Source organism: Microtus pennsylvanicus, chromosome 11 (genome assembly GCF_037038515.1).
Source record: "Microtus pennsylvanicus isolate mMicPen1 chromosome 11, mMicPen1.hap1, whole genome shotgun sequence".
In the NCBI taxonomy this organism is placed as follows: Eukaryota; Metazoa; Chordata; class Mammalia; order Rodentia; family Cricetidae; genus Microtus; species Microtus pennsylvanicus.
The window spans coordinates 53910778-53924893 of NC_134589.1; the positions used below are offsets into that span (position 1 = coordinate 53910778).

General features: G+C 48.5%; 1 protein-coding gene across 3 annotated transcripts in view; it reads left to right on the top strand.

Moving 5' to 3' along the window:
- The window catches only part of Usp43 (ubiquitin specific peptidase 43), a 66817-nt gene that overhangs the window by 49057 nt on the left and 3644 nt on the right, over nt 1-14116 (top strand). For all 3 annotated transcript variants that reach the window (XM_075992107.1, XM_075992109.1, XM_075992110.1), the window contains exon 14: nt 2038-2202. In XM_075992107.1, the coding sequence (XP_075848222.1) occupies nt 2038-2202 (165 nt within the window). The remainder of the gene's footprint in view (nt 1-2037; nt 2203-14116) is intronic.

Genomic DNA, 14116 nt, shown 5'->3' on the forward strand with positions numbered 1-14116 from the left:
CCAATCCCTTCCTCTGGAGGATAGTGATGGATCAGGGTACCCAATGGTTTCCCCTGGAGGAGAGTGATGGATCAGGGTACCCAATGGTTTCCCCTGGAGGAGAGTGGTGGATCAGGGTACCCAATGGTTTCCCCTGGAGGAGAGTGGTGGATTAGGGTACCCAATCCCTTCCTCTGGAGGATAGTGATGGATCAGGGTACCCAATGGTTTCCCCTGGAGGAGAGTGGTGGATCAGGGTACCCAATCCCTTCCTCTGGAGGACAGTGATGGATCAGGGTACCCAATGGTTTCCCCTGGAGGAGAGTGGTGGATCAGGGTACCCAATCCCTTCCTCTGGAGGATAGTGATGGATCAGGGTACCCAATGGTTTCCCCTGGAGGAGAGTGGTGGATCAGGGTACCCAATCCCTTCCTCTGGAGGATAGTGATGGATCAGGGTACCCAATGGTTTCCCCTGGAGGAGAGTGGTGGATCAGGGTACCCAATCCCTTCAATGGTTTCCCCTGGAGGAGAGTGGTGGATTAGGGTACCCAATCCCTTCCTCTGGAGGATAGTGATGGATCAGGGTACCCAATGGTTTCCCCTGGAGGAGAGTGGTGGATTAGGGTACCCAATCCCTTCCTCTGGAGGATAGTGATGGATCAGGGTACCCAATGGTTTCCCCTGGAGGAGAGTGGTGGATTAGGGTACCCAATCCCTTCCTCTGGAGGACAGTGATGGATCAGGGTACCCAATGGTTTCCCCTGGAGGAGAGTGGTGGATCAGGGTACCCAATGGTTTCCCCTGGAGGAGAGTGGTGGATCAGGGTACCCAATGACTTCCCCTGGCCTCTGTGAATTTATAGACACTCACACCTGCATGTACTTTTGTGTATATACCACAATTATACACTGCATTCACACACACATATGTTCTCATACTTTCTCTTTACCCCCTTCCTCCTTCCCTTCCTCTTTTCTCTCCTTTTCTTCTCTCCATTCTACACACACACACAAACACACACACACTATAAACACACATACACTCACACACTAACTACATCTTTTTCCTAATCATTATTGAAAAATAGACAGAGAAAATAAAGAGTCCTCCAGGTCTGAATCAAAACTAACACAAGCCTGCTTTCCATTTTTAAAAGGCAGGCATTGAACGAAGAAAAAAACACTTAGATCCAGGCATGGTGACATATGCCTAAATCTCATCACAGGGGAAGCTGAGACAGGAGGATCATGAGTTTGGAGCCAACCTAGGATACACAGTAAGAGCCTCAAGTAATATGCAGTTTAATAATAATAAACCTATTAGAGAAGGCCAAAGGGAAGCTAACCCTGATGCCCCTTATGAAGATTTGGCTCCCTTGAACTTGGGGTGTGTTCACTGTGTGTTGTACTACAGGATCTGGTGCCATGGGTCCTGGGGCTAAATGCCATCACTCTGACTGTGGCTTTTGCTGTGACTACTAAAATCCTAGAAATCTGGCTCTAGAAAAATAATCACATTTAGGAAACCAGACTTGGCAGCAAATAATTTCATGAAAAACATTTGAATGTACCAAGGAACCATCTTTCCTGTGCTCACTAACCACTGTTGTTCCAAGTCACTGCAGGCTTCTAAACATAGTTGAGGATGTCACATCGTAGGTCTCACCTAAACACCATGGTTCCGAGGATGTCCCATTGCAGGCTTCTCTGGCCAGCTACCACCCCCGCCCCCACCTTTTTTTTTCAAGACAGGGAGGGTTTCTCTGTGTAGCCCTGGCTGTCCTGGAATTCAATTTGTTGACCAGGCTGGCCTTGAACTTGCAGAGATCCACCTGCCTCTACCCTGAGTGCTAGGATTAATGGTATGCACCACCACCGCCTAACTACTTTGGTTTTTATGGTTCCCCTCTTGTTCTGTTAGTCCAGGGCTTAGGGATAGAGGTCATCTTGGGAATCTTAGGACTGGCCTAGAACCCAGTAGAGGAAGAACTCTGCCTTTACCTGCAGGTTCCTCCGGGACACGCCAGGTCCAGCTCTCTCCTCTGCTTCTTCTACAGGCTCCACCAGCTCCTCCTTGTCTGACCATTGGCTCATGAGGCTCGGGAGCTACAACAACAGCACAAGAGGAAGCCTGCTGTCCTGGAGCTCAGCCCCCTGTCCCTCCGTGGCCCGGGTCCCTGACTCTCCTGTCTTCACCAATGGTGTCTGCCTCCAGGACAAGGGTATGTGGCTAGATTGGCTATCTTTTCTTTTCCTGTGCTTCTTCATTGTGAAAGTGTTGGCACCTCCTAGCTGTGAACAGAAAGAGCTGGTCCTGACAAGAAGTGTGTCATCTCTTGGGGTCTTCCTAAAGTTCACCTGCCCCCCCCCACCCATCCACGACCCTCCACCCACAGTAGGCCCCTTTGACCCACAAGCTGTACATCAATAGTGTCAATCAACCACTGATGGAAAATAGAGAAAAGGTCGTCCCTGGACTAAACATGTGCAGACTCTTCTCCCACCATCCCCCAACATTCACACTGCATCAGGGATTACGGACAACTGAGTGGTGACTTTAAGCACACAGGAATGCACAGGAGTATAAAACTCATGGGAGGGTGTGTGTCAGTTACGTACAAACACTGCAACATTTTCTCAGATCCCTATTTGAGCATCCAAGGCACTGAGCATCTGCAGGAGCTGATACCCATGGGCTCTGAGGAACGACTTTGCATCCCTCTTCTGTTCGCACAGAGCTTACTATGTCATGGGGCAGACAGTAAACTAAGGCAGCAGTGTGGTTTAAAGCAGAGACAGAGGTAAAGAGCTAAAAAGTCAGGGAAGGAGAGAGCAGAAACCAGGGAGGGAGGTACAGAGACCCCTGTGTGATACAGTGGGTGAAGTGACATTGAAGTGGCCTGAGCAGGGACCGGGGACTCGTGCTGTGCAGGAGGCTGGGAATACGTGCATCGCAGGTGCTATGAAAGACGAACATGGCATGGTGTGAGGAGCAGAAGCCACAGCCTTCAAGCAGAGCGAGGAGGAGGAGGATGGGAAGTGCATGGCACAGCTTTTGGTATGCCATTTGGACTTCACCTCAAGTGCTGTGGCTAGTGAGGAGAATGTGGAGTAGGGCAGTAGTCAATATGGTTTACCTTTATGTTTATTTTATGTCTATGGGTGTTTGGCCTGCATGTTTGTCTGTGTATCACAGGTGTGCAGTATCCCCATACTAGAACAGGGTGTCAGAGCCCCTGGGACTAAAGTTACAAACAGTGTAGGTGACCTAGGGAAGACCATCTAGGTCCTCTAGAAGAGCAACCACTGCCTTAACCACTGAGCCATCTCTCCAGTCTAGGGTTTATATATCTATAGCCTGTCTACTGCATGAAGAATCAATCCATCCTCAGGGGTGGGCTTGTGTGTCAGGTGATGCGCCCATGAGGAGATTGTTTATGGTTGAAGATTTGGAAGAATGTGTTGGGGACAAGATGGTCAGATTGTGGACAGAACTAACAGAGTTTACTGGTGTTAAAGCAGCAAAGGAAAGAAGGAAATGATCCAGGATGCCTTGACCTTTGTTTAAGGTATAACTATCAACGGGGCTTGTTGTACTGTCTGTAGGATGGGAAAGTGTTGGGAAGGGGCAGGGTCAGTTTGGAACGGAGCCACATGCTTTAGGCAGTATGGGAACGACAGGGACTAGAGCTGGAGACTGGAGAGCCACCAGCACACAGGTGAAAGTGAAAGCCACAGGCTAGCTCAGCTCCCCATGGAGATCATGGAGATAGAAAAGAACGCAGATTCAAGACCAAGGCTGGCAGCTCTACTGAGTTGGACTTGAGTGAAGCTGGACAGAGAACTGAGAAAGAGAAGCCAGGACTGGGGGAGCAAGCCAGCAGAGGTCATTCCCAGGTGCTGGAAGCTTCCTTCAGAAGGAAAGGGCCAACTCTGTTCAGGACTGAGGGAGGCTGGGAAGAAATGGAAGCCCCGCTGCGGTGCAGGAAATGACTGCACATACGGAAGTCATTTTGGGGCATGGTGAAAGGCCAGTAGCTGTGCAGGAAGCTCGGCTCAGAGCGAGCTTTTCCTTGGCCAAAAGAGAGCTAGCAGAGCACGCTCACAGGCAGGTGTGCTCCCTAATGGAGAAACTGCAGGAAAACAGGGACAGGATGGTTACAGAAACCAGTCCTAAAACAAGAACTCAGTGTGTGGGTGGCTGTGTCTCTCTGTACATGGGTGTGTGTAACTGTGTAGGTGTGTTTCCTTCGGCAAAGAACAGTGGTCAAATATTTAAATTTCCAGTGGGGCGTGGTGGCTCACACCTTTAATCCCAGCACTTGGGAGACAGAGGCGGTGGATCTCAGTGAGGTCAAGGCCAGCCTGGTCTACAGAGTGAGTTTCGGGGCACCCAGGGCTACACAGAGAAATCCTGCCTCAAAACAAACAAACAAACAAATAAATAAATAAATAAATTTTCATATTTTATTTAGTTCCCAATTTAGGTTATAATATAAAAATTGTAGTAGAAATGTTTTATAACTATAAATATCACAGCTATAGAAACATTAAGATAACATTTTTGTTTGTATCATTAAGATGTATGCTTGGGATGCACTTCGTCATGTATGAGCATATACATTGGCAGTGCATATTCTATAAAGCATGCAGATAGTTTTACTAATGTACTACTAATAAATATGTACACTAGTCACGTGTGCACATCTGATGAATTATCATAACGCGGACATATTCATGTGCTAGACTAAGACATAGAGAGTTCTGTGTTGGAGGTGTGGCACAGTGGCAGAGCACTTGCCTACCACCACAAAGGAAGGAAAGAAGGAGGGAGGGAGGGAGGGAGGGAAAGAAGGAAGGAAGGAGGGAGGGAGGGAGGGAGGGAGGGAGGGAGGGAGGGAGGGAGGGAGGGAAGGAAGGAAGACAGAAAAGTGATTGGTTCTGGAATTCTCCTTCCTCATACCTGTCTCACTCATCGCTTCCCACTCTCCCAGGATCTATACCATGTTAGTTTTACTGTGTTAAGTAAAAGATGGACAGGGGCCAACTGTGACACACCCGTTGGACTTTATTCCCTGCACAGTGAGTAGCTGTTGGAGAGTTTGGAGCAGGCTATCATCAGTCTGGTTTATGTTTAAAAATGTATGTTTGCAAAGATGAATTTTACCTGTGAAGCCATATGGCGTGCAGACTTTTGGTTTGGCTAATTTTGTTTACTCTGTTCTTGTGAGGCACCTCTGGCGTACATAGCAGTGGGTTGTCCTTCTCTTTTGTTTTTTTTTTACTAGTAAATAAAATCAGCTCATGGATGCAGAGTTATCTGTGCAGAAGTTAGCTCACGTGTGTGAGAGGAGGAGACTAAGAGCAAAGACAGGCATTAGGAAAGAGTGTGCAGGGCGAGCTAAAGGGATCAACTTCTGCCTTCTGTACATTCGCTGTGGAGTAGACATTGCTGTAGAGCCTGGTGTAGAGCCAGCCCCGGAGAAATCTGGCCTGCTTCTCAAAGTGTCTTGAATGAGTACAGGTTTTCAGTTTCTGAGAAACCGGTGGATTCTTTGTAAGTCTATGCACTTTCTTCGTGGTTGTCTCTGGATGGCGTCTGCTCCTTGGCAGATGGCACTATCTCCCTCGTCAGTATTTCCCACACTGTTCGGATAGGTCACTTTTTATTCTACTGTGGCAGATTTAGGCACTGTCTCCAGTTTGGAGTTATCATCAATGCTATCCGAGGAGTGTGCTTAATCTGAAAACCCCAAGTGCTTGAGAATATAAAAGTTCTTACCAATATGATGCCACTATCAGTTGAAAATTTTACACCATGAAATCTTACCTTGTGCACTAATTATTAGGAATATTACATAAAGTCGCCTTTACTCTCATGCATGAAATATACTTGATGCATGAGAGTTTTGTGTTTAGACGTGGGTTCTATCTCTAGGAAACCACCATATTCTACCTATTCCAACATCTGAAGAGATTTGAAGCCTTCCACACTTCTGGTCCCAACCACTCTGGATAAGGGATAGCACCTGTGCCACTGTGAGATTCGAGCCCATGTCTTCTGCTGTGTACATGCCTGTGTTTCCGTTGAGTCTATACCTAGGGGTGGAATTGCTGGGCCACAGTATATGTGCCCACTCGCCAGCTGCTTCTTTCTATGTACTTTAGTCGTTGTTGCTAAGAACCCAGCACAGTCCCTGGCACATCCCAGAGTTCCAGGAGATATTAGTGATGATGAAGTCTTCAAGCTGCCCTCTGGTTTGTAGTTGGGATGAGTCATAGCTCGTGAGTTTACTCCCCCTCATTTGGCATTCATTTGTGGCTTCCACCATTTCACCATCAGATGGAATGCTGCAGGAGTGTGTGTGTGTGTGTGTGTGTGTGTGTGTGTGTGTGTGTGTGTGTGTATCTATGTGTAACGTGAACTTGTCCAAGTCCTTAGAGTTCACTCCCATGGGACTGAATTGAATGCAGTGGGTTCTGGCTTGCTTTCACCAGGTAGGTATTTCTTATTTTCTTACACTGTCCCGGCTGCACCTTTGGGAGAGTGCCTGTAAACAAGAGAGAGGCTCTTCCAGCCTGCGTATTCCTGCTGGTTCTGCTTGTGATAAGTCATCCACTCATCCCAGCTCTATCGAAAGGCACGGCACCGTGGGCCGCCTCTCTCCCAAGGGGAAGTGTTTTGGACACCCTTCCATGAGGAGGCAGCTCCAAAGAGTGATGCAGCTTTTCAGAGAAGTGGCAGGCATGACTCTAAGATGCTGTGGAGCAGACAGCAGCAGTGCAGGGGCGCCAGCTGTGCCCAGGCTCCTCCAACTGTGCTCTGAGGCATGTGCCTCCCGACAACTTCGCATCCAGGCTTCTTCTGCTTGGATGTTGGAAGAGCCTTGCTATCTAAGGGAGCTTTCCCTCTCGTAGTTTGGATAAAATAGAATTGGAGTTTTAAAACTTGTTCTAGAAGCTCTGGAATGGTTGTGAAATCTAGTCTTATCGTCAGATCCAAGCAGGAGCAAAATCTAGCAGAGAGGTTTCCTCAAGGGAGTCAGTCTTCTCTCATCTACGAGAGAGACTTTTTTAATCTTTCAAAATTAATGAGGGTGAGTCCTAACAGGGGGCAAGGATGCCAAGTGTCCTTCAGTGCCCGGAAATGGTCCTGTTGGTAAATAATCATGGAATGTACAGGAGTGTAGGATGCACAGGAGGGTGTGTATCAGTTTCGCACAAATACCACACTTCTATGAGATTTGAGCCTCCAAGGAGCTGAGCATCTGCAGGAGCCGATCCTCCATGGACTCCGAGGAACGACTCTACATCCTTTCTCAGTTCCCATAGAGCTTACATGTCAGCAGCCATCTGCGAGAAACACAGATGGCCCAGGAATGTCATCCTTCCGGGAGTCTGGCTGTGGGATGCTGGGATGGCACTTTACACCTAAAGGAGTGTGTCAGTGTCCTGGCTAGTTCTGTGTCAACTTGACACAAACTGTGGACATCAGAAAAGAGGGAACCTCGATTGGGAAAATGTCTCCAGAAGATCAGGCTGAAAGCAGGCAAGCCTGTAGGGCATTTTCTTTATTAGTGATTGATGGGGTCTGGTTCATCCCGGGGTTGGAGGTTCCAAATGCTCTGAGAAAGCAGGCTGAGCAAGCCATGAGGAAGGAGCAAGTCAGGAAGCAGCACCCCTCTGTGGCCCCTGCATCAGCTCCTGCCTCCAGATTCCTGCCCTATTAGAGTTCCTCTCCTGACTTCCTTCACTGATGGCCTATAGATATGGAAGTGTGAGGCAAATAAACCTGTCCGCCCCGACTTGCTTTTGGTCATGGTGTTTATCATACAGTAGTGACCCTGACTAAGACAAGAGTGTTACAGGGTTTATAACTAACAGAATTTGGCGGGGGAGGGTGGGGGGGAAGTGAGAAGGAGGTGCTGTTCAGCTGAGGGAATATAAAAACACTTTAATTTTATAATAACTGGAAGATGTGACTATGAAAAAAAAAACCCAAGAAGTTCTTCCCAGAGACCCTTGTGAATAAAGGGCCCTGGGGCTTAGGTTCCCCAACTTGTCAGGACAAGTCCTCCTGCTGGTAATGTCCTCTGTGGCTTTTCTTGGGCGTCAGAGGCTTCAGTATGTCTTCTTCCTTTCCAGATTTTCCAGACAGTGTTTTGTTTCAGTTTACATTCCCTTTTTGATGGTATCTGGGAGTCTCAAGTATTCAGGACTGTGTGGTCACCTTTTTATTCTTTGTTTATAATTTGACAAATTGTGGTCCAAGAATGAGCTTTTCACAAATTATCTTCTTTTGTGGTAAAGACCATTTTGTTATTTTATAAGTGTCTGTGTACATATAAATTAGACGTAGTCTTTCCGAGGGCTCGAGTGCTTTGTGACATATGCGATATTAAGTACCGAGTGCTTTATTCAGCCCCCCTCTGTCTTTAAATGCATATCTTTTTGTTATTGTTTTGCTTTGTCAAAGTATTATAGCCTAGGCTGGTCTTGAACTCACTACTCAGCCGAAGATTTTTTTTTTTTTTTAATACTGATTTCTGATCCTCATGCTACCACCTCCCAAGTGCTGGGTTTACCAGTATGAGCCAGAGTCCGGCTTTAAATCACCTCTGACTATGCAGGAAATCCATTGAGGTCTTCTGCGAAGGTGGGCTTTGACCATGTATTCTGTAAATGTTTATAATTGTTACCTTATGTGAGCTGTTTGTTAGTAGGTGTCTGAAAGTTCGTGACTATTGCATCTTTTTATGAAGTGTGCCTTTTATCATTGTGATTGTTCTTTATTGCTCTCTGGTTTTAACCATAGACTCCACATTGATAATTTGTCTCTTCTTTTTGTCCACACTTATCTAATATTTGCTTCTGCCCTTTTTTTGCTTTCTTTTTTAGTTCATTTTAAGTGGCTTTTGGCAAATAGATTGCTGTTTTAAAAATATTTATTTTAATTATGTATATTAGTATTTTGTTTGCACATGTGGGTGTATACATGTATGCATTACCACTAGGTGCCAGAAGAGGGCGTTATATCCCCCTGGGATTGGATGATGGTTGGCTGTCATGTGACTGTTGGTGATCAAACCCTGGTCCTTTGCATGAGCAGACTTAATTACTGACCTTTTAGCTCCTGGCCCTTCCCCCTTTTAAGGTAAAAATAAAGAGCCACTTTTTTGTTGTTATTTTCAGTGCTGTGCTGGGAGGTAAAATCCAGGACCTCATGAACACTAGGCCACACTGTGCTGCTGAGCCCCATGCACAACGCAGTCCACTGGGAGGGAGGGAACGGAGTGCAGTGTTGTGATACAATGTTCCTTGCTGGTTTTCTTCCTTTCCTGCTCCCTCATCTTGGTTGACTTGGTTGCTGTTCGCTTCCTTTTCTAATTAATTTGCAGATTCTGCCTTTCTTCTCCCCTTGTTACTGTCTCCTTTCTTGCCTTTTGCAATCAATCACATTTCCCTGCCATTAGGAGGCTCTTAGAAACCAGCTGTTTCCTGCCGGGCATTCTGTTTCTTCATTGCCTTCGCTCTTTACACCAATAACCAGAGTTGTGCTTCCGCGGCCCCCTCCCACTGACTTTCCTCCCACAGGGAGAGCTTTGAAACCCTTTATGCCTCTGCTCTGTTGGGGAAGTACTCTCCTCCCTCACTTCAGATGGACGCTCTCAGAGTACTGCTAGAATTCCTGTCCCATGCACCCTGACTTAAGATGACCTTCTGAGACTGCCTGGCCGGCGGTGGAGGGAGGACAGCTGATGGAATGCAGGGGCTGAGATGCACCGGGCTTTTGTGTTTGTCTTATCTGCCCTCTGCCCTGAGATCTCTGCTCTGCCGGTGTTTGTTAGCCCTTTAGGCACGCCAGCTCTAAATCCTTGCTCAGCCAGAAATTCTTCCTTTCGCCCCAGTGGGTGGCAGCCTGGCGGGCCTGGGGCTCTGTGGTTGCAATCCTTTACTTTCGGTGTCTTTGCTGATTTCCCACGCTCTCCTTGCCCCTGGGCGGCAGGTGAGAAACCCAGACTGTTCTTTTTCACGCGAGTGTCTCCTGTTCCTTCTGGCTGGAAGTTTTTAAGATTCTCTCTTTGACCTTGGAGTTGAGAAATTCTAGCACAGGCCTGGGTATTCAGCCCCACCCGGCCATCAGGTGCCTTTCTACACACTCAAGCCTTTCTTTGGGACGTTGTCTTGTGTTTCCCTTCATTTATTGTGTCTCTTGCCTTCAGATTCCTCTGGTTGTTTGTTGTGGCTCCTGGCCCCTCACTTCCCTTGTGGTTTTTGCCATTTTGTTCTGTGTGTAGAAGTGTCCAATCTTTAAACTTTGTGACATTTTTCACCTACAAATGTGTTGGGTCATATTCATATCTGTCCTGGGACAGGTACAGGCTGCGGTTAGACACACCTGCTGCGGTGAGAGATGATTCTTCCCTGTTTTCTTTCTCCTGGCTCACATGAGTCTCAACACCTGTGGGCTGGAGGGCTGGCCCCATAGGCTGGAGGGGTGACCCTACGGCCTGGAGGTGTGGTCCCATGCTACAAGCCTTCAATTTGTCCCTTGGGCTTTCATTCCTGTGGGTCACACTTTTCAGCCCCTGATGCCCTTTTTCCCTCCCTCAAGGTCATTGATTGCTCTGCTAGGTTTCATTAGGAGCTGCTTTCTTGGTTTTGGTTTTGTTTTGCTTGGTGTTGATTTTCATGCTCTGCTGCTGGGCCCTCTTTGTTGTCCTTTCTACTTGGGCGCAGGCTCTCACTCCAGAGCCAGGTTGGCCAGGGATGTATAATCTCTGAACTTCCTGAGGGATGGGACTATAGGTCTGAGTCACCACACCCAGTTGGTCCCTGTTGTCACATTTTTCTGTTTCTGCCCACAAGGCTCTGCTCTTCCCTCTCTAGTTTGGAATAATTTGGGGGGGGGGGTGAAGAAGAGATGTTGACTTTGGCTCCCAAGGGTTGATGGTGTCACATCCAGCCTTTCTCTTGCCCAACTTTGTCCACCTGGATCAGTCTCAGAGGAAGATGAGTAGCCTGGCTCATCTGTATACTGCTGCCTCAGCTTCTAAGGGACCCAGGGAAGTTTGGAGTCGGCCTTGTTCTTGGTTGCCCTCCATACAGAAGTGGTTGCCAGGCCATCGAGAGGCATAAACACAAAATGAACAGTCCATCCCGGAACAAGGAGTGCTGAAGTTGTTTTTGACATTGGAAGATGGAGACAGAGACCTCCAAATAAGGACTGGGGCTCTGGTGCTGGGCTGGATGCCTCTAGTGCATGCCCCTTTCTCCTGTGCCCCAGCTCTGGTCGCCTCTAGCGCATGCCCCTTTCTCCTGTGCCCCAGCTCTGGTCGCCTCTAGCGCATGCTCCTTTCTCCTGTGCACCAGCTCTGGTCTCTCTGCTGCTTGCCTGAGCCAGCAAGGTCACTCCTGCCCCAGGGCCTTTGCACCTGCTGCCCCGCAGTCTGGAGCCTGCCTTCCTCAGATCTCCTCCCGACTCCCTCCATCTCTCACGTCTTTCATGCAGGTCTCTCAAATATTGCTCATAACTCATGCAACACCCTTTTTTCCCTAACCCTGCCTTGTTCATTGCACCTGTTACTAATGTATTACCCGATAGCTTAGGTTTTTGCTTTTTGTCAAATCCTAAGAGCCCAGCCACTTCCTACTTGAATTTTTCTTGTTATTTTTGAGACAGGTTCTCTCTATGTAACCTTGAGTGGCCTGAAACTTGGCCTTCCTCAAGCTCACAAAGATTCACCTGTCTCTGTCTCCTGAGTGTTGGTTCTTATTTGTATTTTTTTTTCTTCAAGCACTAAGAAATAATCTTTGGTGTACAGTTGGCTTTTATTAAATATCTCGGGATGAATTAATGATGGGTGGATGAGGAGATGCAGTGGAAGCCCTTAGGGGATTGGAAGGATGTGACCCATTGAAGGTGAGTGAAGATGGGGAGAAGAGACCCTAAGGCCCCTGCCCCACAGCACAGAGTAACAGCTTGCAGTTCACATCACTAGCCAAGAAGCAGAAGTCACACAAGAATTAAGGTGGCCGCACACGGCCAGGAGCAGAGGTGGCATCCCTTGAAGCAGCTGCCCTGTGGTTGGGGCTGTATCCATCAGCAGAACAGATGCCACCTGTACCAGAGAGGGCTCCTGTAGACCTGAGAGGATCGTTGTGTCTGCTGCAGAGTGTGTACAACCACATGGAAGATGCAGCTTAAAATTGTAGGCCTTAGGCTGGAGGGGTGCCCATATGGGCTGAAGGGGTACCCCCCATTGGCTGGAGGCGTGGCTCTGTGGACTGGAGGGGTGTCCCCCATCGGCTGGAGGCGTGGCTCTGTGGGCTGGAGGGGTGTCCCCCATTGGCTGGAGGCGTGGCTCTGTGGGCTGGAGGGGTGTCCCCCATTGGCTGGAGGCGTGGCTCTGTGGGCTGGAGGGGTGTCCCCCATTGGCTGGAGGTGTGACTCTGTGGGCTGGAGGGGTGTCCCCCATCGGCTGGAGGCGTGGCTCTGTGGGCTGGAGGAGTGGCCCTATGGCCTGGAGGTGTGGTCCCATGATCTGAAAGCAAGGTCCTGAGGCCTGAACGGTGTGGATCTGTGGTTAAGAGCATTTGTTCTTTTTGCAGAGGACCTGGGTTCAGTTCCCTGCACCTACATGGCCACTCAAGTCTATCTGTAACTCCATTTTCAGAGGTCCGACTCCCTTTTCTGACCTACACAGCCCCTGGCACAAACATGGAACACGTGTACGTGGAGAAAAACACACATACAATAAAAATAAATATTAAAAAGAAACCCTATAGGTCCTTTGTGATCCTTAGACTCCCTGGATTCCACCATTCTTTCTAGCACCCTGCTCTCCATAAGAGCCATCTCCCAGAGGAAGGGCTTGAGTACTGAGAAAGAGGGGGGATGCTTGGTTAGCGAGCGAGTGGAGGCCCTGTGGGTGCTCGCTGCTTTTGCTCTGCCTATGCTGTTTATTTCTGTTTCCCCAAGGCTCTCCATCCCTGCCCACCTCGGGTCCTGTTATGGGCAATAAATAGATGAAAGGACAAGTAGGTGCTTTTTCCCAAAAAGAGGTGAACCGAAGGGGTCCTTTGGGTGTCTGTAATGTGGGTTGCTGTCGGCCCTGGCCCAGCGCCCTTTCACACCAGGAAGAAGAGAGAGGTGGTTATTTACAGCACTAACCAGGTCTTCTTGCCACCTGCCAGGGCTTAGGCCACTCCACCTGGTGAAGGTTGAAAAGCCGCAGCTTTGTCCTCCTGATGCAAAATGTCCCTCTCCACCCTTCTAAGGGCCGAGGATGAGGAACAAGGAAACTTCACACACACCTTCACCTCCAGAACCGTGTTTCATCTTTCCCCAGGTGTGGAGAATTCAATGGTGGAGCCACAAGGTCAATGCGAACCGAAATGACAAAGTATTTTGGGTGGAATTGGGTCTATTCCTGGCCAATATAAAAATTTCTCTAAAGAAAAAGGTATTAAAAATGACATATGAAAACCCCAGCAGCTGAGATCCCCGTGGAACCTCTGATATCTGTGTGTGGCTGCTCCCTGTGGGCCTGCTTTCTCAGCTGCCAGGCAGATGTGTACCGGTGCACTTAGATTCCTGTCCCAGCATGCTCTGTGACCTTATCTCTCGCTGACCTCACACCTGTGTGCCTGAATCTCAGAACTTCCCTACATGGGCGTTTTGTGGCAAAAGTCCTTGATTGTCTTCAGAGCTGGTCTCTGTCATAGCTCTTTGGGACTGCTATAATAGAAATAGGCAGGCAGGGGCCTTCCCGTGACCAAAATGTACTCCTCATGACTCTGCAGGATGGGGTCAGGGGCCGGGTGGGTTGTGTTATGGGAGAGTCAGAGAGAGCTCTGCTCTTTCTTACCTCTTCCGACAAGGACACTCTTCTGAAGCCTCACTTCTTGTGGCATGAACTTGGGGGTTAAAGTTTCCACTTGTGAAATGGGAGGGGTCTAAGCCTTCAGCCCCTAACACTCCCAGTCCAGGAGTAGCTGTGTATTGTCAGCAGCCGGCTGTGAGCACCAGTGCCACGCTTCAGTACTTGACTGACAATCACGTAGCCCACGCGGAACAGGGGCAGACATGTGGGTTGTCCAAGTCAGGCATCAAGCAGTTCTGGCAGTACAAGG